At 36.3% G+C, this 27,059-nt stretch overlaps 6 protein-coding genes across 6 annotated transcripts; 3 read left to right on the forward strand and 3 right to left on the reverse strand.

Moving 5' to 3' along the window:
* Positions 1–272: 272 nt before the first annotated feature.
* Positions 273–2,438, forward strand: GGI43DRAFT_418558 (TenA family protein). Its single transcript, XM_083207563.1, has 5 exons — positions 273–457; positions 512–607; positions 680–919; positions 978–1,694; positions 1,759–2,438. Exons 1-5 carry the CDS (start codon positions 422–424, stop codon positions 2,254–2,256), a joined length of 1,587 nt encoding a protein of 528 aa, XP_083055378.1. The 5' UTR covers positions 273–421; the 3' UTR covers positions 2,257–2,438.
* Positions 2,439–4,707: 2,269 nt separating this feature from the next.
* GGI43DRAFT_418566 (uncharacterized protein) lies at positions 4,708–6,605 on the reverse strand. The gene is made up of 4 exons (XM_083207564.1): positions 6,328–6,605; positions 6,100–6,270; positions 5,686–6,043; positions 4,708–5,637 (listed from the first exon to the last, which is right to left on the reverse strand). Exons 1-4 carry the CDS (start codon positions 6,334–6,336, stop codon positions 4,961–4,963), a joined length of 1,215 nt encoding a protein of 404 aa, XP_083055379.1. The 5' UTR covers positions 6,337–6,605; the 3' UTR covers positions 4,708–4,960.
* A 4,444-nt stretch (positions 6,606–11,049) lies between these two features.
* Positions 11,050–12,110, reverse strand: GGI43DRAFT_431929 (P-loop containing nucleoside triphosphate hydrolase protein; the record flags this gene model as incomplete). The annotated part of the gene is made up of 1 exon (XM_083209491.1): positions 11,050–12,110. A coding segment is annotated over one exon (882 nt), but the record flags the coding sequence as incomplete, so codon positions are not given.
* A 3,106-nt stretch (positions 12,111–15,216) lies between these two features.
* Positions 15,217–16,410, reverse strand: GGI43DRAFT_418571 (uncharacterized protein). Its single transcript, XM_083207565.1, has 4 exons — positions 16,053–16,410; positions 15,819–15,994; positions 15,542–15,761; positions 15,217–15,488 (listed from the first exon to the last, which is right to left on the reverse strand). The coding sequence occupies exons 1-4, from the start codon at positions 16,149–16,151 to the stop codon at positions 15,303–15,305; spliced, it is 681 nt and encodes a 226-aa protein (XP_083055381.1). The 5' UTR covers positions 16,152–16,410; the 3' UTR covers positions 15,217–15,302.
* Positions 16,411–21,046: 4,636 nt separating this feature from the next.
* Positions 21,047–23,980, forward strand: GGI43DRAFT_278154 (uncharacterized protein). Its single transcript, XM_083201188.1, has 3 exons — positions 21,047–21,795; positions 21,873–22,213; positions 22,339–23,980. The coding sequence occupies exons 1-3, from the start codon at positions 21,186–21,188 to the stop codon at positions 23,809–23,811; spliced, it is 2,424 nt and encodes an 807-aa protein (XP_083055382.1). The 5' UTR covers positions 21,047–21,185; the 3' UTR covers positions 23,812–23,980.
* Positions 23,981–24,205: 225 nt separating this feature from the next.
* On the forward strand, positions 24,206–26,969 carry GGI43DRAFT_388762 (uncharacterized protein; the record flags this gene model as incomplete). The annotated part of the gene is made up of 2 exons (XM_083204107.1): positions 24,206–24,731; positions 24,829–26,969. Coding segments are annotated over 2 exons (2,667 nt in total), but the record flags the coding sequence as incomplete, so codon positions are not given.
* Between the last annotated feature and the right edge of the window lie 90 nt (positions 26,970–27,059).

Here is a 27,059-nt window from a genome sequence, read left to right on the forward strand (position 1 = left end):
ACTACTAACAGTCCCATAAAGTCTCTTATAGACACCCCCCGTCTCCTGTCAATGCAATGTAGCGCCTGTACCTCTTCTAAGTACCATCAATAATTGGCCTAGATATCACCTTGGCTTGCTATCTAGTTAGGAAGGTAAGGCTGTGGGAACAGGAAGCCATCCACTACATCCTACGAACAACGTATACATACATGTACCTACATTAGTAGGCCACCTTGCCGCGCATCAAGTTTCCTATAATAGTTTTTCACCAAGAGGGGTTCTCTTATTATTATGGATGCTTCAAGCCAAGCTTTTTTGCATCCCAGTTTTTCACCCACCAGCATTTATACGTATATGTATATACGCTGGGTTATTGACCATCGCTCGACCACGCCGCCTCCGACATCAATAGCGGCATTCGCATCGCCGTGAGAGTGCCATGCCCAGGCCAGCAGACACGTACACGCACGATCAGGTATTATTGCACGCACACTTGGCCTTGGTTTACAGTTGTTAAGCGATTCAGCAGTTTGAGAAAATCGATAGTCCCACTGTAGGCGGGACCGTCCGGTGCCGTCATTGTGAGCGATGGCAGGGAAGCGCCAAAGTCCTTACTCGCAAGAAGGTTAGCCAGTGCTCCTTAGTAGACTAATCGCAGAAGAATCAATCCAGCTCACTGACTCACCACCATCCCCAGGCGCATCTACAGAAGTGTCCTGAATACGCCGCGTGGCGGGCGGCAGGGAATGGTCAGGAATTGGCTCCGCGGAATCCCTACGACGCTGCTGGCAGGAGACTTCTCAGCGACTCTAAAGGTCTTGTAGATTCGTTTCTTGTCCCATCGCCAAGTCTGGCCTCCACCATGCAGGGAATACGATCGACGGTGGATATGAGCAAGTACTTTGACGAGTTCGTCGACGACAGTCTTCTTCATAAAGTAAGCCGAACCCCCATTAGCCTGGAGTTTTGCGACCTTCTCTGATACAGCCCAACAGTGCGCACAAGTCCGATGCCAGAGTTGTGGCTTCGTCCGAGCCAAAAGCGCAGCTCGGCAGGCAGAGCACCTGAGCCAATGCAAGGACTTTCTGTCCACGACTGAAGGAGAAGAGTTGTTAACGAGCGGGGGGCTGACTACCAAGCATCAACAATATCAGAATGCCGCCATCTGGACTGGTGCTAGATCGAATGGTTATCCAAATAGTGCTCTTATGGAAATGACGCCAAGTGGTTCTAGTCCTCGACCTTCCCTACCGCGAACACCACAGCTCGCTGAAGTGCCTTCTTTGGCTCAACATCTCCTTGTTCAAGCCCAAGATTTACTGACAAACGGTACTCAACATGCCTTCTTGTCGCATGCAGGTTGCGGATTGCTTACCGAGAACGCTCTCAGTCAATGGCTGACGCAGATCGGGTACATTTCACGGTCGCTTGTCTCATTCACTGGAGCACTGATAGGAAAGATCCGCATACCAGAAATCGACGACTTAGAATGCGACTCAACTTTCCGGTGTCTGGACTTGCTGTGCTCCGCGGTGAATAATATGAAAAAGGAGTTGGAGTTTCTGGAAGCTACCAAGCGCAAGTACGGACTCGAAGTCAACTTTGACGAACCGAAACCGCCCACTAAAGGCTTCATCGATCTGTTTAACAGTGCGTCATGTCCGTCTGCAACATTACTCGAAGGCATGGTGATGCTATGGGCTATCGAAACCGTAAGCTGCATTCCAACCCACTCTATCCTTCATCATCCCCTTCCCCGGGCTGACCGGCTCGCAGCTCTTCCACAGCTCCTTCTCCTACGCGGCTAGATTCGTCACTCGAACAGTGCCGACGCCACCATCACAAAACCCGTACTCTCTCTCGTCTTCCTTGCCCCCAGGAGCACCTGCAGACCCAAACGATGTCGAGTCAAAACCAAAGGATAGCCACATCACCGCTCTGCGCGAGGCGTTCATCGAAAACTGGAAGTCGGAAAGCTTTGGCTGCTTCGTAGACGCCTGCCGATCCATCGTCGACGAGCTCGCCATGGCCCAACCGCCAGGCAACGGCTGGGATGATATGTCAGCCTGCGAACGCGTCTTCAAGCAAGCCGTCTGGCTCTGGGGTCAGATGTTCCCTGAGGTCATGAGTAAGGAAGAGCAGGGCGAGTTAAATGGCGGGCAGAACGTTCGGGAGAGTAGAAACAACGGGCCGATAGTTGGAAATGGCACGGCTGATGTGCCTTCTGAAGTCGAGGATGACCATCATGCAGTTGCTTCTACTGACTTTCTATAGCATGTTTGGAGCATAACGTCAGCACATCTGTAAGTGTTCAAAGCATAGAAAGGGTATATCAAAGACATGTTAAAATAAGTGTTACATAAAGTACTATAAGCTACCCTACATTTATACATATTATTTTAAAATCTAATAAAATAGTTAAGAATAAATAAAAAAACTAAAATGAAAAATGAAAATAAAAAATAAAATATAATTTAATTAAATAATTAATAATTGTATTTAATTTTAAGTATATAATAACTTGGTTATATTTTAATTGAAATACTACTTCTTTAATATAAAATAATACATAAAGCAAATGCTTAAAATATATCTTTGGATTTTCAATAGAACAATAGTATTGTTTACTAATAAAAGCTTGATTTATGTAAGAATTGTCCTAATAAGGCAGGTTAGTTAAGTAAGCAGTAGTAATAGTAATATATTACAAGACTAAAAGCTTATACCTTGATATAATATACTTGATATAAAATTAGCTAGTTAACTTAATTAATTTCAAGTATTATCTAAAAATAAAAATACTCTTATATATTTTCTATTACCCTAGTTAATATATATAAGAATATAATAATAATAAAAATCTTTATTAATTTTAAATTATTTTAAAAATATTAGTTTATAAAATTAATATAAAAATTTTAATTATAATAATCCTTGGCTATAATAATAATTTACTTGGTTTTTTATTATATAATTAATTTAAAATATAATTATAAAAATATATTTATTTATAATTAATATTTTAATAATAAGAAATAAAATTTTTTATTACTAGTATAGACCCTATGCTTGTAAAAGCATGTTACTTATGTTTCGGTTAATTTACCCCCTCCCCCCAACCCCTTTTATTAAGCCAGATCTCCACTCTTAATATGGGTTGGATTAAGGATTTGAAGGTTAAGCCGAGTCGATTGAATTCACCGACTTGGATTGGTGGGACAGAACTGCAGCTGGGAAGCATGGTACGTGCAGGACTGTAATATATTGCAATAGTATTTGCGAAAGAATTATAATATTAATAACTATTTTTTACACCATGGCTTTTCTTTTAAAATATTACAAAAAGCTCCTGTAAAAAAATAAGACTAAGATATTTTTAATAATAAAAGTAGAGTTACTATAAAAAAATAAATAAGAAAAATAAAAAGTATTTAATTTATAATCTAAATATAAAATAACTCAAGATATGAAATATAAATAATTCTAATTTTATTAAAATACTCTCTTAAAGGTAAGAATTTAAGCCTTGTATTAATAATACCCTGGGTTGCTCCTTTACTTATATTGCTTATTTAAGTTAGCTTTACATAGCTCTTTTTATTAGTGCTAGCTACTAATATAGTGCTCACTTTTCAAAACATTAGCAATGTAAGTGGGGTCCAGGGGTCCAGATCTAGATATACTTAAATATAACTAGCTTTATACAAAAGTTTTATATCCTTGGTTTATAACCTGAGAGCTGCAATTACTCTTAGTTATATACAAGGTTATTAATTTAATTAATTTAATTAAATTACATTTTTTTAAATTATTTAAAAACTAATTAAAATACTAATATTATATATATAATTAAATAAAATTTATAATTATATAATAAAATTCATAATTAAAGAAATAAATATTTAATATATTTATATATATTTAAATATACTTATATAAGTTTTATTTATTATATATTATTAATATATATATATAATAAAAAAATTAATTTTTACTAGCAGGTATTATATATAATATTATAATTAAATATATAATTAAAATCTTTTTTAAAATATAATTAAATAATAAAATTTTATATTACAAGAGAAAATTTTTACTTATATAATTTAAGTCCGAAGAAACTTTTGCTTATATAACTTAAATCCGAAGAAACCTTTACTTGTATAACTAAATTAAAAAAACAGCTAATAAACAGGGATTATAATCCTCTGCCATATACTTTCTATAATTAAATATATAAAATATATTAATTAAAATTAGAAATACCGCATTCGGCATATAGTAACTAGTATAAACTATTTAGTGTATTATACCTACTATAAAAGGTTACAGATCTTTTACAGTAAGCTGTTGAAAAATCACGAGGCAGGCGGGACTCGAACTCACGACCGAGCTCATAAGTCAAACCCGGTGGCTGTAACTAATACACTACTCTATACTATAAATACTTACCTAGCTTCTCTTTAATTTACCGTGTCATCCTTAGTACAGGGGCCATGCTAATCTTCTCGGTATTGTTATAAATTAACCAGATGCTAGAAGGCTTATAATATTAAATTATTTATAATTTAGTTACTGAAAAAAGTTTTAAATTAATTAAAATATAACTAATTTATAATTACTAAGCTAGTTTAATAAATAATTAAAATATATATATATATATTTTATAAACAAATATTTTTTAAAGAAAAGCTATTTTATAATATATTTTATTTATTTTTACTTATTTATTTAATATTGAATTTAGAGCTTGACCAAGGTGTGATTAAATTATGATTAAATTATTTATTTCTGCAGCCCAGGATGCATGTAATGTTAATGATGGCGTTCCTATGTGGTCTGTGCTACTCAGAGTCTCTCCTGTTACCCATTCAAGTGTCTAAATCAGTGCTGCCTGCGAGGAATTTGCTAACCAAGTTCGGCATGTCTCTTCGCCCGTGTTTTGAAGCAACGGTATTGTATTTGGTATAGAGTGACGTTAACAAGGTCCACGTGTTCGGAAGCTATTACCTCCAGTTAGCACGGCTGAGGGTTTGCACAATAGGATTGGATGGTTGGGTTGACTGACATCAGCCTCAATATCTGCCTCGTCCCTTGCCTTGTGTCTGAAGGCTTGGCTCAGTTGCCCACTGGCGCCAGTCGAGCTGTGATGACCAGGCCCCCTCGCGGCGAGGTGGTCGTCCAACTCGGCAATGAGGATGTCTTCCGTACTCTTGATGACCTGCTCTTGAAAACTTCTCCGCTGCCACTGTCCCCAGCCTTGTGATGCGACATGAAGTTCCTTCAAGAGTACAGGCAGCCGCCGAATACGGTTCAGTCTCTGCTCCTGCCCCGGCCATTCGTCGTCCTTTAAAGATTCTGCATAGTACGCAACAAGGGCGGTGTCCAGACTCTCGAAGCCAGCTGCAGCGACAGCCTTTAGAACATGCGACAGTCGGGCTTCCGTCGATGCGGATGTGTCGAGGTAATGCTCTCCCTGGTCTGATTGGAGTTCGTACGTTTCGGGTGATGTTTTATCCTGCCCGCCCGTAAGCCTACTTTCATCCAGTAGAATATGCTGCTTCGTTACTGAATCTTCCGACAGGGTAGATGTCGGTGCTTCTTCCCATGTGTTTGTCATGGATGGGGTTGGAAAGAAATTTTTATTGGACATTTCTGACAGGTCAGTGGGAGATATTTCGAGAGTGAGTTGCAGTTACTCACCTAAGAAGCAATCATACCTCATGCCGATATCTTTCGTTGTTGTTGGGAACGGGAATGAGAGGTCCAGACTCTCGCTCAAGGATTTGCACGACTGCGGCCCAGTGGGCAACATCTCCTCCGGGTGGTTGGCGCTCATAGAGGTCAAGACAGGAGAGTGATTCCGGGCCTCATGTGGCGTATCATGTGCGAGAGAGCCTGTTTTTGATCGCGAGTGCATACTCATGCTAAGATCTGAATGTAAAAGAGTGGTGGGAATGTTGTGAGGATCCGGCCCATCATTCCCATTTGCTGGCGTTCGTAACCCAATCTCCGCATGCGACAGCGGTGGCAGCAAAGATTCGGGAACTATGTACTGTGGCTACAAAATGAACGTTGTTAGTTTGCACTGACGAGCGAACAGATTTGGAGACCTACGAGCTCGGTGTGTTCCGTGACGGATTTGGGCGAAGTAGACTCAGCACTCAATTTTCTTTTCTTGCCTCGACGACTATCAAGCTCACTCAGCGACCTTTGTATCAAGTGGCCGCCTCGTGAGGAAGGCGCTGGCTGCGATGACAGCAAAGATTTTGGAACTGCGTACGTTAGCTGCAAAGATGTCATTCGTTAGCCTACCCTGACAAGAGGACAGGGCTTAAGACATACTAGCTCCATGAGTTTTGCGACAGATATTTGGTTTTCTTAATCTGCTCTTCTTTCGTTTCCTTTCCCTGTGTTGCTGGAGAGTTAAGGCTTTGCGAGATGCGATACTCGCTTATTTATTATAGATCAGCAGCGGACCTGTTTTGGGAATGTTCCGGTCATAGAGTCCTAATTAATCCCTTGCTCGAGGCTTACATGCTTGGGAGTATACATATAAGCTGAACATAGGTAATCCCTGTAACCTGTATATATACAATACACCTCATCTTTTACGCTAAAAAGACATAACCTGTACAATGTACACTTATTCTTTACGCTAACTTATACAGTATCAATATAACATATATATTACTAACTATAACCGCCAGCTCTGGCTAACCCATTAACTCGAACTTACCCATTGGCTCTAACTTACCCACTAACACTAACTTAATCATATTTTTTTTATTTGTGACAGTGTGTAATTTATCTTGTAAACTGTATCGAACTAATCAGATCCTGTTTTAGCGTGGTACATTATATATGTCACTTTTTGTATAGCTTGTCTTTCACACTAAAAAAAAAAAAAAACAAGCTGTACAATGTACATATACAGGTCACAGGGGTTACCTATGTACAGCTTGTCTTACCAGTCCATGCTTGGGGTCATCCGTGCATACACGAGACTACATTACCGCAAAAGACTGGACAAACAGATACAGCTAGTGCGATCCACATCGCGTCATGGTGGCTTGCATTCTAACCAGCTTAAAATGAGGTATATTTTCACATGGTAATATAACAACATGTATTGTCGCTGCTGCTACTATCGCCTAGCTACCTAGAAATAAACTTATAGACGTCACATAGAATATCAAGAACGTAGAGTGTTTCCAGGTAAGATATGACTATCTTCTGGAATATTACTACAAGTCTATAAGTCCTGTTATTCTAGCTAGTATTTCTTTTTCTTTTTGGATCTTGATTTAGTAGAATCTTAATATGTATTATATATTCCTGCAATAGCTGTGGCATCGTGGATATATTGTATATACAAAGAAAGAATGATTACAAAAAATATGTCAGACAGTTTGAGTCATGCCACAACTAGTAATATATATGCATTAGTGCTCTGGTAGAATACGCCGGTTGTGTCTGTTTATCCGGTTTCTATACCTAGTACCTCCCAGTAGTAGTGGAAAGTGGCAGGGCCCTGGCGCTAGCTAGCATCACTATAAATTCTCAAATCCTGCCGACATGGTACTACTATATGCCGTAATTTTGCCATGGTGCCATAAGATACCAGCATGGTGCCAGTATAATGTCAGCATAGTACAAGGCATTGAATTCATATCCAACACATGCCTAAGTAAATAATAATATTATACCAAGTACTTATTTAGGCAAGTGTAACAATCTATTATATTATTAAGCTAAACAGGGCAAAAGATCAAGGTAATAATTACCGTTATAGTAGTTACTATAACAGAACCAGCTGCTTATAAGGGATTCTACTAGTTAGGCAGAACCAGGTCGTAACACGATCCTCTTTCCCTCCAGGGCTTATCCTCAAGCCCTATAGCGCTCTTGTCTATGTCTCTTCAGCTATTCTAACCCTCAAGGGGCTACATGAACGCTCCCTGTAGCGCTGACTATAGGCCTTGTCAGCAGCAGGGGTTATTGGTTCTTGCAACGATTAACGTGCTGGAATCGAACCCTAGTAGGCCACCGGCTTCTAGTGATTATCGGTAACGATCTGTTATACCGCTAAGCCAAACAGGGCAAAAGACTAGGCCAATAATTATTATTATAGTGATTACTGTAACAGAATTAGCTGCTTATATGGATTCTACCTGTGACGCTGAATCAGGTTATAACAGCTAGTATTTGTATAAGTGTTTAGATTTTTGTAGCTATTACTGGGAATTAAATCATAGCCTTATTAGCTATCTATACTACTCAGTCACCTAACAGCTATGGCATTATTAAACTAAAAGAACATACATGTTCTTGCATCTTTCCTGTTAGCGTCCTGGAACTTAATTCTGAAGTTAGTACCGATGGCATTGGGTGGCACTGGGTGGCAAAAGCTTAGCACTCCTCGGCACCTCCCGGCATCTCTTGGCACTTTTGGCACCCTGCCGGCACAACCGTCACGCCGTAGCGGCTATTACTTCCCGAAGGAAAAAAAATAGCATATGTGTTAGGCGTCAGGATCCACTATTTATAGTATTAGCAGACTCCACAGTAGACTATACAAATACCTAGCAGGGGTAAGTGTAAAATAAACTGTCCTCTTATTCTAATCCTTCTCCCCTTCTCCCTAATCCTTGTCCCTTATATATATAATACATATATTACTTTTTTCTACTAATATATTTAAAAGTTTTACTATTAACTAGTATTTATTTATTTTTTAATTAATTAAATATTTTTAAGTTTATTAATTTATTTATTTAATAAATCAATATTTAATAATAATTAAAATAACTAATTTAATATTAATTAAATTTTAATTATATTATAATATTAATATAAATGTTTTATATAATTATATTTTATATATTTTTATTAATATAATAAATAAATTATTTTAGTATTATTTTATATTATTATTTTTTATATTTTATTTTTATAATAATTATTATTAATATTTTTTATTAATTAAAATTAAATATTATAATTAAAATTATATATATTTATATTATAATATATAATATTTCTTATACTGCTTTTTTTTTTATATCTTGGGTTATTGTCTTGTCCTGCATTTTTTTAATTTTGGCTGTTATAGCTGATATTTTCAGATTCCTTTTGCCTATTCTAATTAACTAGTAAAGTTAGTTGTGAGGTTATTCCAAGCTATTGCGAGGTTGCTTTACTGTATTATATCTTTGACTTCTTCTAAGTAAAGATTATTATGGAATAGTAGAGAGCTTTCTTATTTGAGGTTAAAGATTTGCGCGTTTGATCATAGAGTGTAATCTTGCTGTTTGAGAGTTGGATTTTATCCATCTTCCACGGAACTATTAAAAGCTATATGCCTTTGGCTTCCTTTTATTAGGTTTTTTCTGTTAGATTCCCTATTCTGTCTAGCTACAGTGTTTAAGTCATTGGCGTGGAACTTTATCTTTGGTATGTAAACCGTATCTTGAACCTTATTATTGTTGAGTGATCCAAGTGATCTGGCTTTTTCTGAATCTTGTTTTGACTAACCTGGCTGAATCTTATAGCTATATATGGATATCTGATCTATCCAGTTCTTCAACCGAGGGCTAGATACAGCTCTGTACTACACCGACCTTGGTGGCTTATTTGAAGGGACGCTTTATCCGGTATCCAAGAATTCAGATTTAGTATCTAAAAATAGCGGGGCTTGTATAAGGAAGTGTTTTAACTTCAAGTACTAATTTAAGTGCTAAATTACAGCACTTATCCACTAAATTACAGCACTTATTCTTAACTTATAAAATATATTATTAAGAATTAATATAATATAAAAAGTAAGTTAATGTTATAAAAAACAAGCCCCACTCTTATAAACAAGGTAAGATCTTTTATAAAAGATAAATTCTACTTTAACAGTTAAATTAGTTATAAAGTATATATACTTTACAAAACTTATAGTTTTACTTATATTAGCTGTAAGCAGTAAAAATTCCACTTTTTTAGATATTAAATCTGAATTCTTGGATACCGGATAAAGCGTTCTTATTTGAACTTATATAACTGCATTTATAAATAAAATCTATATATAATATTTTATTAATTTTTTTTTAAAAAAAAATTAATAAATTATTTTAAAATACGTATTAAATGAGCATCTTATTTATTATCATATTTTAAGACTAGTTAGATAAGGTGTCTGGAAGATAGAGCAGAAAAATAACTACGAAAGATTTGTCACTTGAAGATTGCCAGAATTTGACCAATTTATTCCCAAGCATGACCAAGAAACATACCTGCCGGTTCGGCCACATAGGACGACCTTCTGCCTGGGCTTAATGGAGATGGAGATGTCTTCCCAAGCGATGTCCGGCGATGCGCTCTCGGCGTCTGAAACAGTATCATGTTCACTCCTTCATGTAGTTAGTAAGTATTTCACTGGAAGCTACTTATCTGCTCTAACTTGTATGAAGCCGAGCCGGCCACTCCTCAGACGGCTCCAAGTCCTCGCTGTCCAAGTTCTCGGGTGCCACATTCTCGGCAAACGCCTTTGGACGCGACAATGCACTGATAAAGGTTTCGACCTGTGTATAGTACTGGATAAGGGTGGATAGGGTCTCTTCCCAGGCCATTAGAGGCACGAGTGAGGTGCCCGCCAAGCTCAAGTTGGTTCTGAGCTGGGTCGCCAGGGCAACAACTCCGACGGCTATGACCATGACAATGAGTTGCAAGCAAAAGGCCGGCCATCGTTAGGTCATGACCAGAAGATCAGCCGGCATCTGTGAGGTGTTCAAGAGATGCTGGTTGTGAGTGATTTCCTTGTCTGTCCACCCGAGGGCACGAATAGTGGCGATGCCTTTGAAGCTATCGAGAAAGTAGGCACTTTGTGGTGTTGTAATCAAAGACATTTGTCGCGGTTACCAAAGGAAATTTACTATAGGGGGCTCTTAGCCTCCAGATCTAGTAAACGGAGTTGCCTAGAGGCTTGGAGGTAAAACATCTGCACCATATAGACGGTGACGAAAATGAACGCGTAACTAATCGCCAGCCATGGCGTACCGACGACGATGACAACTGCCATAGTCAGAGTCAAAACATCTGATTACCACGTTGAGCAGAGCCATGGGGAGCTCTCCATCTATTAGCGTCATGTCTTGGGAAAAGAGGTTTGTCACGGAACCAAAATCCGTGGTAGTGAAGAAATTGGGCAGTGCGTTGATGACCGTGTCCAAGGCGGCACGATGTAGATGGCCACCAGACTACGTGGTCATGAAGATGACTACAATAGTGCAGCATAATAAAAGCGCGACAACCTGGAGACCCCCAAACAAGCCCATGAGGCTGACATAGAAAGACGAGGCCCTTTTGAAAGAGTCATATGCCCGGAAACCCATCCAGACGAAAGGAAAGTTATGACCGACGGCGTAGAGAATACTGGCGAGGATACACGTGAACGTAACCCAGATGTTGATGTTGCGAAGGCAGTGGCGATAGACCTTGGAGTCACCCGTTGCCCGCGACTTGCCCTCAAGGGTCGCGGTGAGAGACACGGAGCGATTGACCCCAAGCGCCATAGTTGCAACAGGCTCCTCAAAGAGAGTAGACGCTTCGATCCCAAAGTCCTGGGCTGCAGATACACCGAGGCTGTGAACATACACTTGCAAGAGTTCTCCGAACGTGCCCTCCTCGCTGACCGTACCGTCGGCTTGAAGGGCAATGACGTGGTCCACAAGTGGAAGATAACGCACGGTGTGCGTGCACAAGACGGCAGTTGTGCCGCGACGGCGAATAAGCCCGTTGGGTCCGAAAACAAGTTGGAAGACCTCGTTGCCCGTGGAATTATCCAATCCGCTCAGGATGCCATCGATAAGGAGGAAGTCAGTTTCAAGGTACAGGGCCCTCGCCAACGATACGCGTTGATTCTGGCCACCACAAAGCATGATGCCATTGCTGCCGATCTTTATTGTGTCAAGATCGGTCCGGAGCAAGCAGATGTCCAGAACCTGGTCATATCTCCTCTGGCTGTATGTAGAGTGCCCGATGATGTTGTCTCGGGTGGAACCGTTTTGCAAGAACGGGGTCTGCTCGCAGTAGCCGATAGCAGTTTGGGTCGAGGACAAGATGAAGTTTTTTACTATTAAAAAATATAATTTTATTTTTAATAAAATAAAAGAAATAATAAGAAATTTAATATTAAAATAACTTTTAAAATATGTAACTTTTAATAAAAAAGTATTAAAATAAAATAATAATTTAATTTAAATACTTAAAAAACTATAGCTTAAAATATTATAAAATATATATTGAAATATAATTACAGTTATATATTAAAAAATAAAAATAATATATTAATATTATAAATAATATTACTAATTTAAAAAAATAAAAAATAAAATTATTAATATAATATTAAAATATAATATATATTAATAAATTAAAAGTTTTAAATATAAATCTTATAAGTAATTATAATTATTACTTATATTATAATAATTATAAAATATTATTTTATTTAATTTTATTATTAAATTAGTATTATTTAAAAAACTAGTAATAAAAATATTATATAATAATATTTTTATAATAATTAATTAACTTATAAAAATATTTTTTTTTTTTTAAAAAAGTTATTAATATAAAATATTTTTTTTATATAATATTAAAATATATTATTTATAATTATAAATTATTAAAAAAAATAATTTTTAATAAAAGAAATATATTTATATTTAAATTTTAAAAAATACTTATTATTAAATTTAAAATAAATTATTAAACTAATATAATTTATTACTTATAAATTAATAAATAAATAAAAAAATATTAATTAAATAATTAAAATATAATTATATTATTATATAAATTTTAAATAAAATAATTAAATAAATTTTTTTTTAATTATTTAATTTTTATATAATAATATAAAATTAAAATTAATAAAAAAATTATTATTTTTTTTAAATTATAAATTTAAATTTAATATTTATAAAATACTTAAGTAAAAAAAAAAAATTAAAAAAAACTATACTAAAAAAAAATATAATTAAATTATATAATAAATTATAAATATAATTTAAATATATTTATTAAAAAATAATAAAATATATAAATAAATATAAATTTAAAAAATTAATTTTTTTAAAAAAAAAATATAATTTAATTATTTTATTATATATAAAATAATAAATAAGTAAATATTAAAATAAATAAGTTAAGTAATAAATTTAATTTTAAAAAACTTAAATTTTATAAAATTTTAAAAAAAATTAAAAAAATTAATTATAAATTTAAACTTTTAAAATAATAAGAAAAATAAGAAAAATATATATATTTAATAATTTATATTTTATTATTAAAAAAAATATAAATTAATAAAAATATTAAAAATATTATTTAAAATAAAATTATTATTAAAAAAAATATAAAATAAAAAATATTAATATTATAAAAATAAAAAAAAATAATAAATAATATTATAAAATATAATAAAAAAATATATATATAAAAACTTATTAAAAATTTTATAAATATAATAAAACTAATAAAAAACTTTTATTAATTTTTAAAAGTTTTATTAATAATAAATTTATTTTTAATAATTTTAAATAATTTATTTATTTTTAAAAAAAAATTTAATTTTAAAAAAACTTATATTAAATTATAATATTTTAATTTAATAAATAACTTTATTTTTTTTTATTTAATTTAATTTAACTTTTTAAAATTATTAATATTATATATAATAATTTATATTATTTTTTTTAATTATAATTATTTTTATTTATAAATATATTTAATTTTTATATTAATAATTTTATATTTTTTTTTAATTTTTTTTAAAATATTTTTAAATTAAATATAAAAAAAAATAATTTTTTTTTAATTATATATAAAAAAAAAATAAGTATTATATAATAATTTTTTATTTTTTATATATTTAATATAATAAGTAAAATCTTTTTTAAATATTTAATATTTAAAAAAAATAATTCTTTTTTTATTTAAATAATAAGTATAATTTTTTATTTTAATAAAATAAAATAATATAATTTTTAAAAATATATTATAATACTTAATTTTTAAATAAAATATTTTATAAATACTTATTATAATAATTAATAAAAAAACTTAAAAATATTAAAAAATAAAAATATTTATAAAAAAATAAATAAAAATAAATATTTATATTTAAATAAGTAAGGTTTTAAAAATAAAATTAATAAAAAAAAAGTATTATATTATAACTTAACTCTTATAATTATAATACTAAGTTTATAAAATATATGCTCCTAGATTAATTATAATTTATAAACTAATTATAATTAAATTAAAAACTAGTTTATTAATCTAGTATTAAATTAATAAATAATATATTAATTTTTAAAAAAATTAAAAAATATTTTCTTAATTTTATTTAAATTAATTAAATATATAAGTTTAAATTATTTATACTTATTAAAATAATTTAAATAAATAATTATTAATATAAAATTAAAATTAAAATATTATTTACTAAGTTTTACCTGCTAGTAATTATTATTATAAAATACTATTATTATTTATAAATCTCTTAGCTTATTTACTAATATAAATTATAAAATTAGATTTATTTTTTAAAAATTTTTTAAGCTATTAATTTATTTTAAAAGCCTAGTAACTAGGTTATTATATAAAATAATAATATTTTAATTTATTTTTACTTACCTTGTAAGTTTATTATTATAATTATAAGAGTTAGGTTATAATATTATAATTAATTATATTTTATTTTATATATATTTTATTTAAATTTTCTTTTATAAAAGTATTTATTTATTTTTTATTATAATACATTTATATATTTTTTTTAAATTAATAAAGTTTATAAGTATTAAATTTATAACTTAAAAATTTATTTTATATTTAATTATATTAATAATATAAACTAGGATATTATAAAATTAATATTAATTCTTATTAATTTTATAAACTTAAATTATATAAAATTAATTATAATTTCTATTAATTTTTTTTTAATTAATATATTAAGCTTAAGTTATTTTAATATTATTTACCTTGTAAGCTTATTATTATAATTATAAAAGTTAGGTTATAATATATATATATAATAATAATAATAATAATATATAAATTAGCTTAGCTAGTAATTTTAAATTATAAAATTATATATATATATATATATATTATATAATTTTTTTTTTAAATTAATTCTTTTTAATATATATATTTAAATATATTTTTAAGTTATTAATTCAAATAATATATTTTGATACCACCTTGAATCTAACCTTAATTATTTTATATAAATACCTTTTGTAAATAGTTGCTTACTGCTAGAGTAGAACCAAGAGTAATGTTAAGAATCCTGATAACCCGACTGATACTAGAACTGCATTTGACCAATCCGGCATTCCCGCTCCCGCAGTTAAAATAGGCGATGCTGTTGGACTGGATGATGCTGTCGCAGGCGGGGTCAAGTTATTAGACTCGGTGTTATTTCTTTGCAATTGGGTTGGTAACTGCGCGCACTCTTGTCAGCTATCGATTGCGATGAGGAGGTAGAACAACATACAACAGATGAGCCTGTCTCAGTGCTGGTCACCGCTACTCCTGCAGTGTTGGTCGTGATGACTGTGCGGCAGGGGACGGTGGTGCTGCTCGTGCCTGATATGAGGATCACGCCGGTGATTGTGAAATTACTTCCAGCAGAGTCGGTGGTTGTGACCAGTGTGGTGGCCGGAGCAGGGGCAATTGAGAACTGGCCTGATGGATTTGTGCGACCCAGTGAATCCCTATCCTAAGTGTCAAACATAATATCCTCCATTAACTACAAATAAGTAACCTTTTACCTTATAAGCAAGGTATACAGACCGCCTGGGGGTAAGTTAGGAACCCAAGTAGCGGCGTTAGCAGTGAATGTCCCGACTGTTGTAAGAGGAGCAGCTTCTGCTTGACCTCCTGGTAGGACAGTAATAATAAAGGGCGGGCTAGTGCCACCAAAAGTTAATTGGACTGGTAGTCCGAACTATGAACTAGAGTGTTAGCAGAATATATCTAAACAACACAAAAAAATAGAGACATACTACAACGCCCGAAGGTGTATTAATCTGCGGATCTGGTGTTTGGGTAGAAATAGCCCTAAAAAAGCTGGTAAGACACACTAATACTTTAATAAGAGACATCTTTTACGAATTGAAAGTGCCACAGGGTCGATGAGAGTAAAGAAAGAAAAGGGGCCTGGCTAGAGATGCGCAGGATGTGTCACAATATATGGATGGCTTGGTCTGCTCCAGGGCGAAGAGTCTAAGCCACTCAAGATCCAATAGCACTGCTCATTAGTCACACAACATAAGCCACAAAGTCTATTAAAGACGTCATGAGGTATGCAGTTGCCTGCATTAAGAGAGGCTATTCAGAAGATAACTACCACCAAGAGTTTGCGAATTAACAGTTAGAGCAACTTATAAGATGTCAATTTGGAGATACTAAGCTCCTCAGCGCTTCCACGAATTGCTCGGACTTTTCTTTACTGGTTATATCCTAAGCGGCATCTCATATAGCCGGTTCAGTTCACTAAGAGTAACCGCCCTATGCGGAAGCTAACCGCAAGCGTTGACTAGTATAGCGCAGCAGCTGTTTGCTATAACCATTCACAAGTTTTGTGGACTTGAACTATTCCCATGGCTTAGAAGAACTACCAAGCGGGGTATGATTGATGAGTGGCTTTCTCTTACGTCATGATGAGCCTAGATGTCCAGAATAAGAGTTCCCTAACCCCTTCTATTGGCCCAGCAAATATGAAGTAGTGCCGGGTTACGTGCTGATGCAATAATAATAGATATCAAGCGGTTAATAGTAAAACAGCTTAGCCAGCAAGTATACTAGAGCCACAGGCCGTCTTGGTTATTAATATTTAAAAAGTATAAAGTTAGGTGGATTTTAGTATGTATTATAAGCCTAGGCACCTATAACTAAAGGAAGTCAAACAGGCGACCAGTTTCACAGCATTTACCTATCCTATTATTCTACAATAAGTCATAGTATAACTTAATAAAAAGTAAAGGTGCTAACGCAGGTGCAGGGGGCACAGTTTAATAAAGGCGCTACCTTACACGGCTTAATAAAGCTTATTAGCTTTCCTTGTTAAACTTAAAAACCCTAGAATTCCCTGTATAAAACTAGCGCCTAGGAGAAAGTTAAGTTCTGCTACTGCTACTGCAGCTGCTAGTTATATAAGAAAAAGAACTTAACTTACAGTAATAAAACTTAACTATATTTAAATATAATTTTATTTTAATTTTATTTTATTTACCTATTACTTATATAGCGAGGAACTGTAATAGAGTTTTTTTAGAAATTTGTTAGGCCTTATAAAAAGACAGGGGGTAGAGTTCATTAATAATTTAAAGTAAAGTTTATTAAAAGGTATTAGGTAAGAGCTAGGGCTAAAGCCAGGGCTAAAGTAAAAGTTAAGGTTAAAATATGAGTTAAAGTATAAGTTTAAATAAAAGTTAAAAAGTAAATAATAGTAAAAATAATAATATATAATAAATAAAATACTTATTATAAAAAAAAAAAAAAACTTAAAATTATAAAAAAATTTCTTATAAAAAACTTATATTTAAAAATAATTATAAAATTATTTAAAATATTAATATTTAAAAAATAAATATATATTATAAAAATAAAATATATTTATAATTTAATTATAAAAAAAAAATAATATTATAAATAAAATATATTTTATTTTTATTTAATAATTTAATAATAAAAATTAAATTTTAAATTAATTTTATATTTAAAATAAATAGTTTTTTTATATAAAAAAAATTAAAAAATAAAATTAAATAATAATAAAATATTATATATATTATAATTTTAATTAAATTTAATTAAATAATTAAAATATATTATTTATATTATTTATAAATAAAATTTTTATATTAAGTAATAATAATAAGTATTATATTAAGTTATAATTATTAAATTAAAAATAATATTAAATAAAAAAAGTTATATAAATATTATATTTTTAATATTAATAATATATATAATAATAATATAATATAAAGCTATTTATATATAATAATTAATATTTATTTATATTTTATTATAAATATTAATAAAAATATATTATAAATTAAATTAAAATATATTTAATAAATACTTATATTATAATTTAACTAGTAATATAAAAAATAATTATTTAAAAAATATAAAATATTTTTAAGTTAATAAAAAATTAAATATAATTAATAAAATATATATTATTAAATTAATTATTATTTAATTTATATATATAAAATTTAAAAAAAAAAAAATTATAATATTATATATATTAATATATTATATATAAAGTAATTATATAATAATATTATAAAAAAAGTATAATTAAATTAATAATTAAAAAAAAAAAAAATATTAAAATTAAAAAATAGGAAATATATTAATTATTATAAGTTAATAAAATTTATTATTAAAAATTATTTTTTACTTATATAACTAGTAATTAATTTAAAATAAAATATATAGCTAATATTAAATTTAATATTATAAAAAATATAATAATAATAAATAAAAAAAGTAATAATTAAAAAAGTAATTAAGTTATTATATTAAATAAATTAAATAAATAAAATAATATATAAAAGTAATAATATATAAATAGCTAATTAATATAATATATTAAAAAATTAAATTTAAAAAATAAAGCTAATTTATAATTATAGCAAGTTAATTAAACTAGGTATTTAAAAAAATTAAAAATAAAAAAATTATAATAATTAATTAAAAACCTAGTTAAACATAAAATATTATTATAATATATATATAAATAATACTATAATTTATTAAAAAAAATATATATAATATATTAATTATATTAAATTTAATTACTAGTAATATTTAAAATTAATTATTATAAAATATTAATATTAATTAAACAGCTATTCAAGTTATAAATAAAAATAAACTTATAAATATAATATATAAATATATTATATAAAATTATTTATATTATTTATTATATTAAATAGCAGTTATAAAAAAATAATTATTATATATTATAATAAGTATTTAAAAGTAATATTAAAAAGAATTTATTAAAAAATATAATTAATATTAAATTATATAAAAAAATTAAATTATATTAGTAATTAAAATAAATTATTAAAAAAAAAATTAAAAATAATACTAGTAATATTAATAATAGCAGTAGTAGTAATAATAAAAAGGGTAGGGTTTGGTTAGGCTCTATTTAGTTGCCAAAGCTATTATGCCTATGCTAATTTTTTCTAGCTAACTAGCTGTTACAGGAAATAATAAAGGAAATAAGAGAAATAAAAGAGATAAGAAAATAAAAGAAATAATAAGGGAAATAAAAAAGATAAAAAAGATAAGAAAAATAAAAAAAATAAATAAAAAAAAAAAAAAAAAAAAAAAAAAAAGAAATAAGAAATAAGAGAAATAAAAGAAATAAAAGAAATAAAAGAAATAAAAGAAATAGAAGAGATAAAAAAAATAAAAGAAATAAAAGAGATAAAAGAGATAGAAGAGATAAAAGAGATAAAAAAGATAAAAGAGATAGAAGAGATAGAAGAGATAAAAGAGATAGAAAAGATAAAAGAGATAGGAAGGATAAGCTTAGCTTACTATGCGTTTCGGGCTTGCTTTTGCTTGCGCAAATGCTCTCTTATAGCTTCCCAGTTAGCCTCTGGGATACTAGGGTTCTCTTTAACTATAGAGACTGCAGAAACAGCCCTGGTTTTAGTTAAGATAAGCCCTATAGAGGAATCTAGCCAGCTTGCTGCAACAGGTCCTATTAGCTGTTGGAGGCCCTTGTAGGTCTTGGCAGTCTCCTTTTCCATTAGCCCTCCAGCTGAGAAGATAAGAGGCCTGAAAAAGGCTCCTAGGGAGCTGTATTTCCGGCGTTTTTCTTCTGCTGCCTCGGCTAAGGTGCTATAGGCATCCTGTTTAGCAGATTCCTTGCTGATAGCAACGACTTGAACATCGTAGAAATAGCGGCTATTTCCTAGGGTAACCGCAAAATCAGCTCTCAGGCTATCTCCCTGGCTGACCTTAGGTTCCTTCTCAACTTCCAGATTAGCCCGGCTAGAGAGTGTGTTAATAAAGGCTCGGGTTATCTGGTCGTGGCGAGAGATCCACCTTCGGCTGGCACCTTTACAGGTATCCTCGTGGCCTAGGGCTACCCTGCAGCCGCAATAGCTGCAAGGAGATTCTAGAGGCCTGATAGGCAGGAATAGCCTGCTTCTGATAGCTTCTGTGGCTTCAGGGTCTGCGAAGGATAGTTGTTTTTGTGTTGGCAAGACCCTTAGCCACTTGCAGCCTAGATAGCTAGCATTTTCTAGCCTAGCCTGTAGCAGGTTATTAGGCAAAGACTTTTCAAGTCTTCGAAGTCTTTCCTTATTAGCCTCTATTAAGACCTCTTGAGCAGATAGCTTAGAGCTAGCTAGATTAGCTTGTCTAATAGAGCTATCTGGCTCTAGGCTTAAGCTAGGGCTTAGGCTAGGGCGCAGGCTAGGATCAGAGAGTAGGTTATTCTGGATTATACCCCAGAGTCCCGACCCGTCTGGGAGGGTTAGGTTCCTTATAAAAGCTGTATTTTAACTTAAACTAACCCCACCTCTACCTCCGGAGGTAGACTGGCTCCACCTCTGCTTCTAAATGTAAGCTAACTTCACTTCTGCCTCCGGAGGTAGAATATTTCACTTCTACTGTTAAAAAAAATAAACAAACTTTACCTCCAGAGGCAAATTAATTTTGCCTCTGCCTGTAGGAAGACAGACTTGCTTCTACCTCCGGAGGTGGGTTGTTAGCACGTCCGCCTCTAAATATAAATAAAATCCACTTTATCTCTGGAAGCCAGTCAACTCCACCTCTGCCTCCGGAGGTAGATCGATCGATTGCGCTTATGCTTTTGGGTGTAAGTCTAAGGGCCCCACTCGTGCCTCCGGAGGCAGATTGATTGCGTGCCTGCTTTTCAGTGTAAGCTAACAACCGGCCCCACCTCTGCCTCCGGAGGCAGATAAGTATTATGATTTCTGCCTCTTCCTTTACGGGCAGACCAGCTCCACCGCCTTGAGCGCATAAATAAGAGCCGCCTCCAGGAATGAAGGTGAAATATAAATCCTCACTGTAGAGATTAAACCGCAATCGCAACCAACCACAGAGACACCGCTCACCAGGAGAGCAGCAACATGAAGCGATTATTATCCGACGGTCGTTCTGCCAAGGCCGGACCTCCAAAGAAGAAACAGCAGCGAGCATCGTCAAAGACAATAACAGCAAATCTAAACAGCAGATCGGTTGATAGTTCTAGCCCAGGAACACATATCATAGTTGAAGAACTGCTGTCCGCTCGAACTCTGGCCAGCGCGCACTTGCTTGCAATTGCGAAGCTCCCTCTGGACATCCTATCCACGCGATGGAGAGAGGGAAAGAACCGGCCAGTAGATGAGAGCCACGTAAACAGTTTATGCAAGAGCTTCGTCAACAGGGGTATAGGCCGGCAAGATGAGGGAAATTTCATGAAGGTTGCATGCAGCGTCCAGGCCGTTACCGCCCTCAAGAGTTATCTGTGCCAGAGCCAAGGCCTAGTAGGGGACGCAGCAGGGATCTCGGCATATGACGGAGCGAATAATCGGTCACATTTGGCGCCCGAACCGCTTGACTTTCGGTCATGGGCTGATGTCACCAATGAGCTTGCAGAGGTCCTTGACGGGCAGCATCGCCTAAGAGCAGCTCAGCAAGCCCTCGGCCCTAGCGACAAGAGTAATAGATGGTGGATTTGTGAGTTATACGACAAAGGTACGTATTGCAGCCGCACCGCACCGAGGGCCGCAGGCTTACCCTATAGCGCAAACTTACAAAGAATTTTTCCGCAGACACGCTCCCAAGTGAAGTACGGCTTCAGCTCTGCATGAATAGGAAAGAACTAAAGCTAGCTGATCGCGATGGCCAGATTTGGACACAGCTTGTATCGATTTACAATAATCCAGAAAGTGTTATACGTGGTGAAGATAACGCTGGTGATATCTGCAGGAGACTTGGAGCTGCACTGAGATTAGATGCTGAAAACGCAACTAAACTCCCTAATCGGATGTTAATCATATTAAGAAACGAGCGGTGGAACCAGTTTACCACGTCATGGTGCAAGACAGCCATTGGAAAAGAGACGTTTAATGCTTCCAAGTGGGTCAATATGATAACCCACCGCCTCGACTATGTAAGCCCGGCTCTTTCCACTTCTCTTCACTCCGCTGGCCGAACTCAGCTCAGGTTTGATCAGACTGGTTCCTTCCCAATGGGAAGTCCAGCTTTTTTTAATATTATAACTAATCTATGCTATAGTTCTGGATATCACGCTTTCAGGGAGTGCTTGATACCTTGGAGGCCCTCGATCGCGAGGTTGATGTGAACAAGAGTCGCTGGACGCCTTCCGATACAATCCTTCTGAGTGATTGGGAAACGCTCGCGACCTTGCTGCCCAGCGGCTACACGGCAGAATCGTTAGATCTCGTTTACCAAGAGAGACAGAAAGGGCATGGATTCAAGGCCGGCGCGTCCGTAAAGGCCAACGGGAAAAAATCAATAGGCAAGGGCTTCCTCCCCTGGCTAAGTGACGGTGAGGTCCGGCAACTAGTGGAATCCATCGAGAGGGCCGGCTGCCCCCCATTCGCCCATATCAAACCTATCCTTGAGATTAGGAAAACTGATGGCAAAGCGCTCAGCCAAATCATGAGGCACGTCGTGACCTGGGCGAATCCACATCCGATGGACGTAAGACGGACACAGAACAACAAGCCGCCCCTCTGCAAGGATCTAGAGCCGGCATTCCAGGATGCGCGCGGCAGCTCCACCACGGCGGCCGACATCACGCGAATGTCAATTGAGCTTGAAAAAAAAGCGCTCGAGCATGCACTGAGCCTACCTAAGGAGCTCGATTGCCTAGGTGGCCCGATTCTCGAAGAGTTCCCAGCAGAAGGCGAGGTTAACAGCGCAGTGTATGCCAGCCGGTTCATCGACAGCGAATTATGGCGGGGCATCTTGAAAATCGCCCGGCACAGCCTGGGCCCCGGTTTTCGCCCTGAATGGGCAACCGGTCCGCAGCAGGGCCTTGATGATGGCGAAGCGGGGACCGAATCTCAAGAAATCATTATTAAGAGAGCAGTTTTGGCAATGGCTGACCAGATGCCTGGCACCCAGCGGATTATTCAGCATGCCTGGGCGCAGGACAGGGCGTCGCTTACAAGGCTTAAGCATATGATGGGGCAGACCATCGAGAAGTGGCTTGCTGTGGAGGATGGCGGTAGCATGCCAAATTCGAGCCAACAACACCAAGCACTTGAAAGGCCAAGGGACCAGCGACGTGACGGAAATGGGAACCCAGCAACTTCTATAGATAAAGACGGAAGCGTGGGAATGAATGCGAATGCCAGCAGAGGTGAAATGGGAACTAACAGCAAAAAAGATGACTTGAATTATACTCGCTTGTCACAACAGACCATTACAGCGGTCATTCAAGACCCCATCCAAAAACTGGGAGATCTCTCTCACGGAGGAAGCATCAGGCCCGGTCCGCTGGAGGTGGGCAGAAGCCTTCGTGCCAACCACCAAGCAACACGTATTCTCTCATCCCCTTTGGGTAGCGGGGATGATTTTGACGAGCTAGTGGTCCTTCCACCGCTCAGAAATAGTAACACCAGGGCAGAGGCCATGCGGATTCCCAGCAAGACCCGCCACGGCGTAGCAGCTCCTCAGGCTGCGGCAGAAGCTCCAAGGAAGAAGCTGCCTGGCTGGGCCCATGGGCCTTCTGCAAGGTAGGTGATAATATCAGATTCATGAAAACTTAGATGCTCAGACAAGCATCTGTAGCCAATCAATACACATTACATTAGTATGCAATGCAGTATAGTGGACTTGGGCGAAGCGTCAGCGAAGGGGTCCCATGGGTAGGGCCGGGTTGGGTCTCCGAGGTTCGGTTAGAGAACTGGAGATGGTGATAGCAGCAACGATGGGTGGAAACAATGGAAAATTATGTAGAATGGTAGTGCGCTCAAAGTATAGAACGCAGAGAACGCGCGTGTAGCTATATGGCGGGTGATAAAAATCGCCGAGGAAGAGCACTATATATAAGGGGGAAACTCTCGCACAAATATCGATGGGAGCATCTTCAAGGCAATCTAAATTGCATAGCGCCTATCCAGCAGCATTAAAGATGGACTCGGTAAAATCTCCAAGAGAGATAAATCTCCCTATCACTGCAGCCGTTTCCAGCTCTCCCAGTCGCCACAGCTTAGTCCCATCACTCAACGCCTATGTCTACTTAGACAGCGAGCATAATGTGGTAAGCTCGGGAGATGCTGTCCACAGCTCAGAAGATGACCTAGAAGAGGTCCGTAGGCGTTCCAGATCTCTCCTTTACGTCACAGACCAGGCAGCTGGCTTAACGCCGCCCTCAAACGCCCAGGACAGTAACGCCGCCGGCGCTTCGGGAGCCTTCTTTCGCAGAGAGAGCCGGTTCTCTACTTTGCTCGCACATGAGGACGGTCATCTTGACGCTGGAGAGCTGGAGCTGCGTGACAGCAATGACGGTGAGGGCCAAGACGACGACGATCTAGTCAGTAGCTATAACGCGATAGCTACCGAGGACGCTGAAGAAGAAGAACCTCCAAGGGAAGCAAGAGCCCCGGCCAGGACACCATCATATAATCTGATGCGTATTGAAGGGGCTCATTTTAACGGTAAGTGGCTCTATTCCGCCTCATCCTCATCCTCATCCTCATTACTGGGTGGTGCAGTGGACAGCTGAGAGGCTAATTGCCGATATTCATATTGTAGCAACAAAATTTCGGCGGAGGGTGGAACAAACAATCTCCAGCGCCCCAGATGCGATTAAGTTTATACAGAGGCAACACTCAGTCAACTACGCCTCTCAGTCTAGGAAAGTTAATGGTGGTGACGGAGATGCGCCTGATCAGTTGAGGCCGAGATTCTTCCTCGACTTCCTTGCCATCGTAGGTAAACCTAACGAAGCCGTCTCTAAAGCCACCGACAGCCATCCTCTCTCCACTATCAGCATTTCCTTCAAGGACTGGGCGGCTCCCTACTCCGGCAAACATCTCAGCGCTGCCCTACCCTTCAGCTTAACCGGACGCACATTTAAGATCGGAGCCGACGGACTGGGCATGACGTGGTTCATCGTCGTTGCCCCCGACCCCAGAGGAGCGACATTTGGTGATGAGCCAAGAGGAGATGAGGGGGAGGACACAAGCAGTGAACCAGACCTGCCAAACGGCCGGCAAAAACCTCAAAACGCCAGGGGAGCCGGACCCGGGGAACGGGCTAAGCCAAAGGGTACCGCACTCAAGAGCTGGCGCGCAAAAACATTTGTCGAGTATTTTCATAAATGCGTTAGTAGCACCATCTTGGGAAGGGGAATCGAGGAGTCGTGGCGCCTGTGGGGCCAAGAGACGGCACAGATCTCCCTGACCGACTGGGCGGACTTGCAAAGGGCCCTTGTGTCTGGATGGGATGAGTTAGTCGTGGAGATAAGTGCTCAGGATAGGTTCTGGGCAGGAACCCAGCTGGCGTTCCACGCGTACGGGTACGGGGGTAATGCTTTCATTGACATTGGCAACAGCCCTCCCGTCCCAGAGCTGGAGAGAACTCGGAGGGATGACGATGACGACGGCGACGACAATGCCTATAACGCGAATAATGATCACGATAATGATGTTGAAGATAATGAAGGTAATGGTAATAATAACTGTGGTGATAATAATAGCGGTGTTGACAGCGGCAATATCTCGGGGATGCAAGACCACATCGCCACCGCCCGCAGCAGGAGTCCGACCGGATCTCGGTGGGAGGATGAACATTCACAAGACGGTCGTGAGAGAGGGGCTACGATTTCAGGATCTCCGGTTAACATAGGCGAGGGACGAACAACACCAGAGAGGGATGCCGATGGTGGAGCAGCAAGGCTGATACATTACGCCGAGACCGCTCCCGGCCTCCGCCAGCTGGGCTCGACCATCAACTCTATATTCAACCTTGACGCCGTAGACAGCATAGCTTACGCCCTCGCCGCCGACATAAACTGCCTCAGCGATGGAGAGCCTAGCTGTCTGCTCGCAGACTTCAAGGAGGTCGATGACCAGTACAAAGACCGCAAGCTCGCTAACCTCACGCACTATTCACTGGGCTTTAATCCTCGCTACGGTAACTTCACATCTAGCTTACCCCCAGACTTCATAGACGATGTGCTGCGGACGGTGTGCTCTAATATGAGTTGTGAGAATGACAACGCCGACATAATTACGGCGGGCTACTTCCAAGCCTATTCCAACATCAAGAAGACGGTGCGGTTCAACCCACAGGATCTCCTCGCAAGCCAAGCCATTGCTACTGCCGCGTTGTGCCTACCCACTTCGGGACCAGGTATCACGCCTGCGGCAAAGAGGACGCAACAAAAGCTGCTTGATCAACTGACGGGTGAAAACAGCCCGGAGGCCAGATTCCGCACAATCCCCTTTGCGCGGGAAGCAAGCCGGCTTGAGCAGTGCATCGAGGAGGGAGAGTACGCCTTTAGGATGGAGCAGGTCATCACCGTCTCAGTGTCTCAGCTGCTCCCGGAACATCGTACCATGCCTATGGTGCTGAGACCGATGACGCAGCTGATCAGCTTTTTCCTTACAGCTCAGAAGGAGTACACCCAAGTGCTTAGAGTATTCGACCCTGAGGCGTTTCCCGGAGTGCTATGTGCATATGCCAAGCTCTTCGAGCTCATCGCAGCCTCGATGCTCGCCCAGTTTAACCACGGGGGAAAGACGGGGCTCACGGTGGAATTGGGAGAAGCCATGGCGGCCGTTGACCGACTGGGGAGCTTCTGCTTCACCGGCGACAAGAGGGTGCTCCCAAGCACGACCTTCAGGTACCTGGGCACGATGGAGAGCATCAAGAACCATGCGTTCCTTAGGGTTAGGGTTAGGGTTAGGGTTAGGGTTAGGGTTAGGGTTAGGGTTAGGGTTAGGGTTAGGGTTAGGGTTAGGGTTAGGGTTAGGGTTAGG

Source organism: Trichoderma evansii (genome assembly GCF_050947405.1).
Source record: "Trichoderma evansii strain SZMC 28006 chromosome Unknown GGI43scaffold_37, whole genome shotgun sequence".
Taxonomy (NCBI): Eukaryota; Fungi; Ascomycota; class Sordariomycetes; order Hypocreales; family Hypocreaceae; genus Trichoderma; species Trichoderma evansii.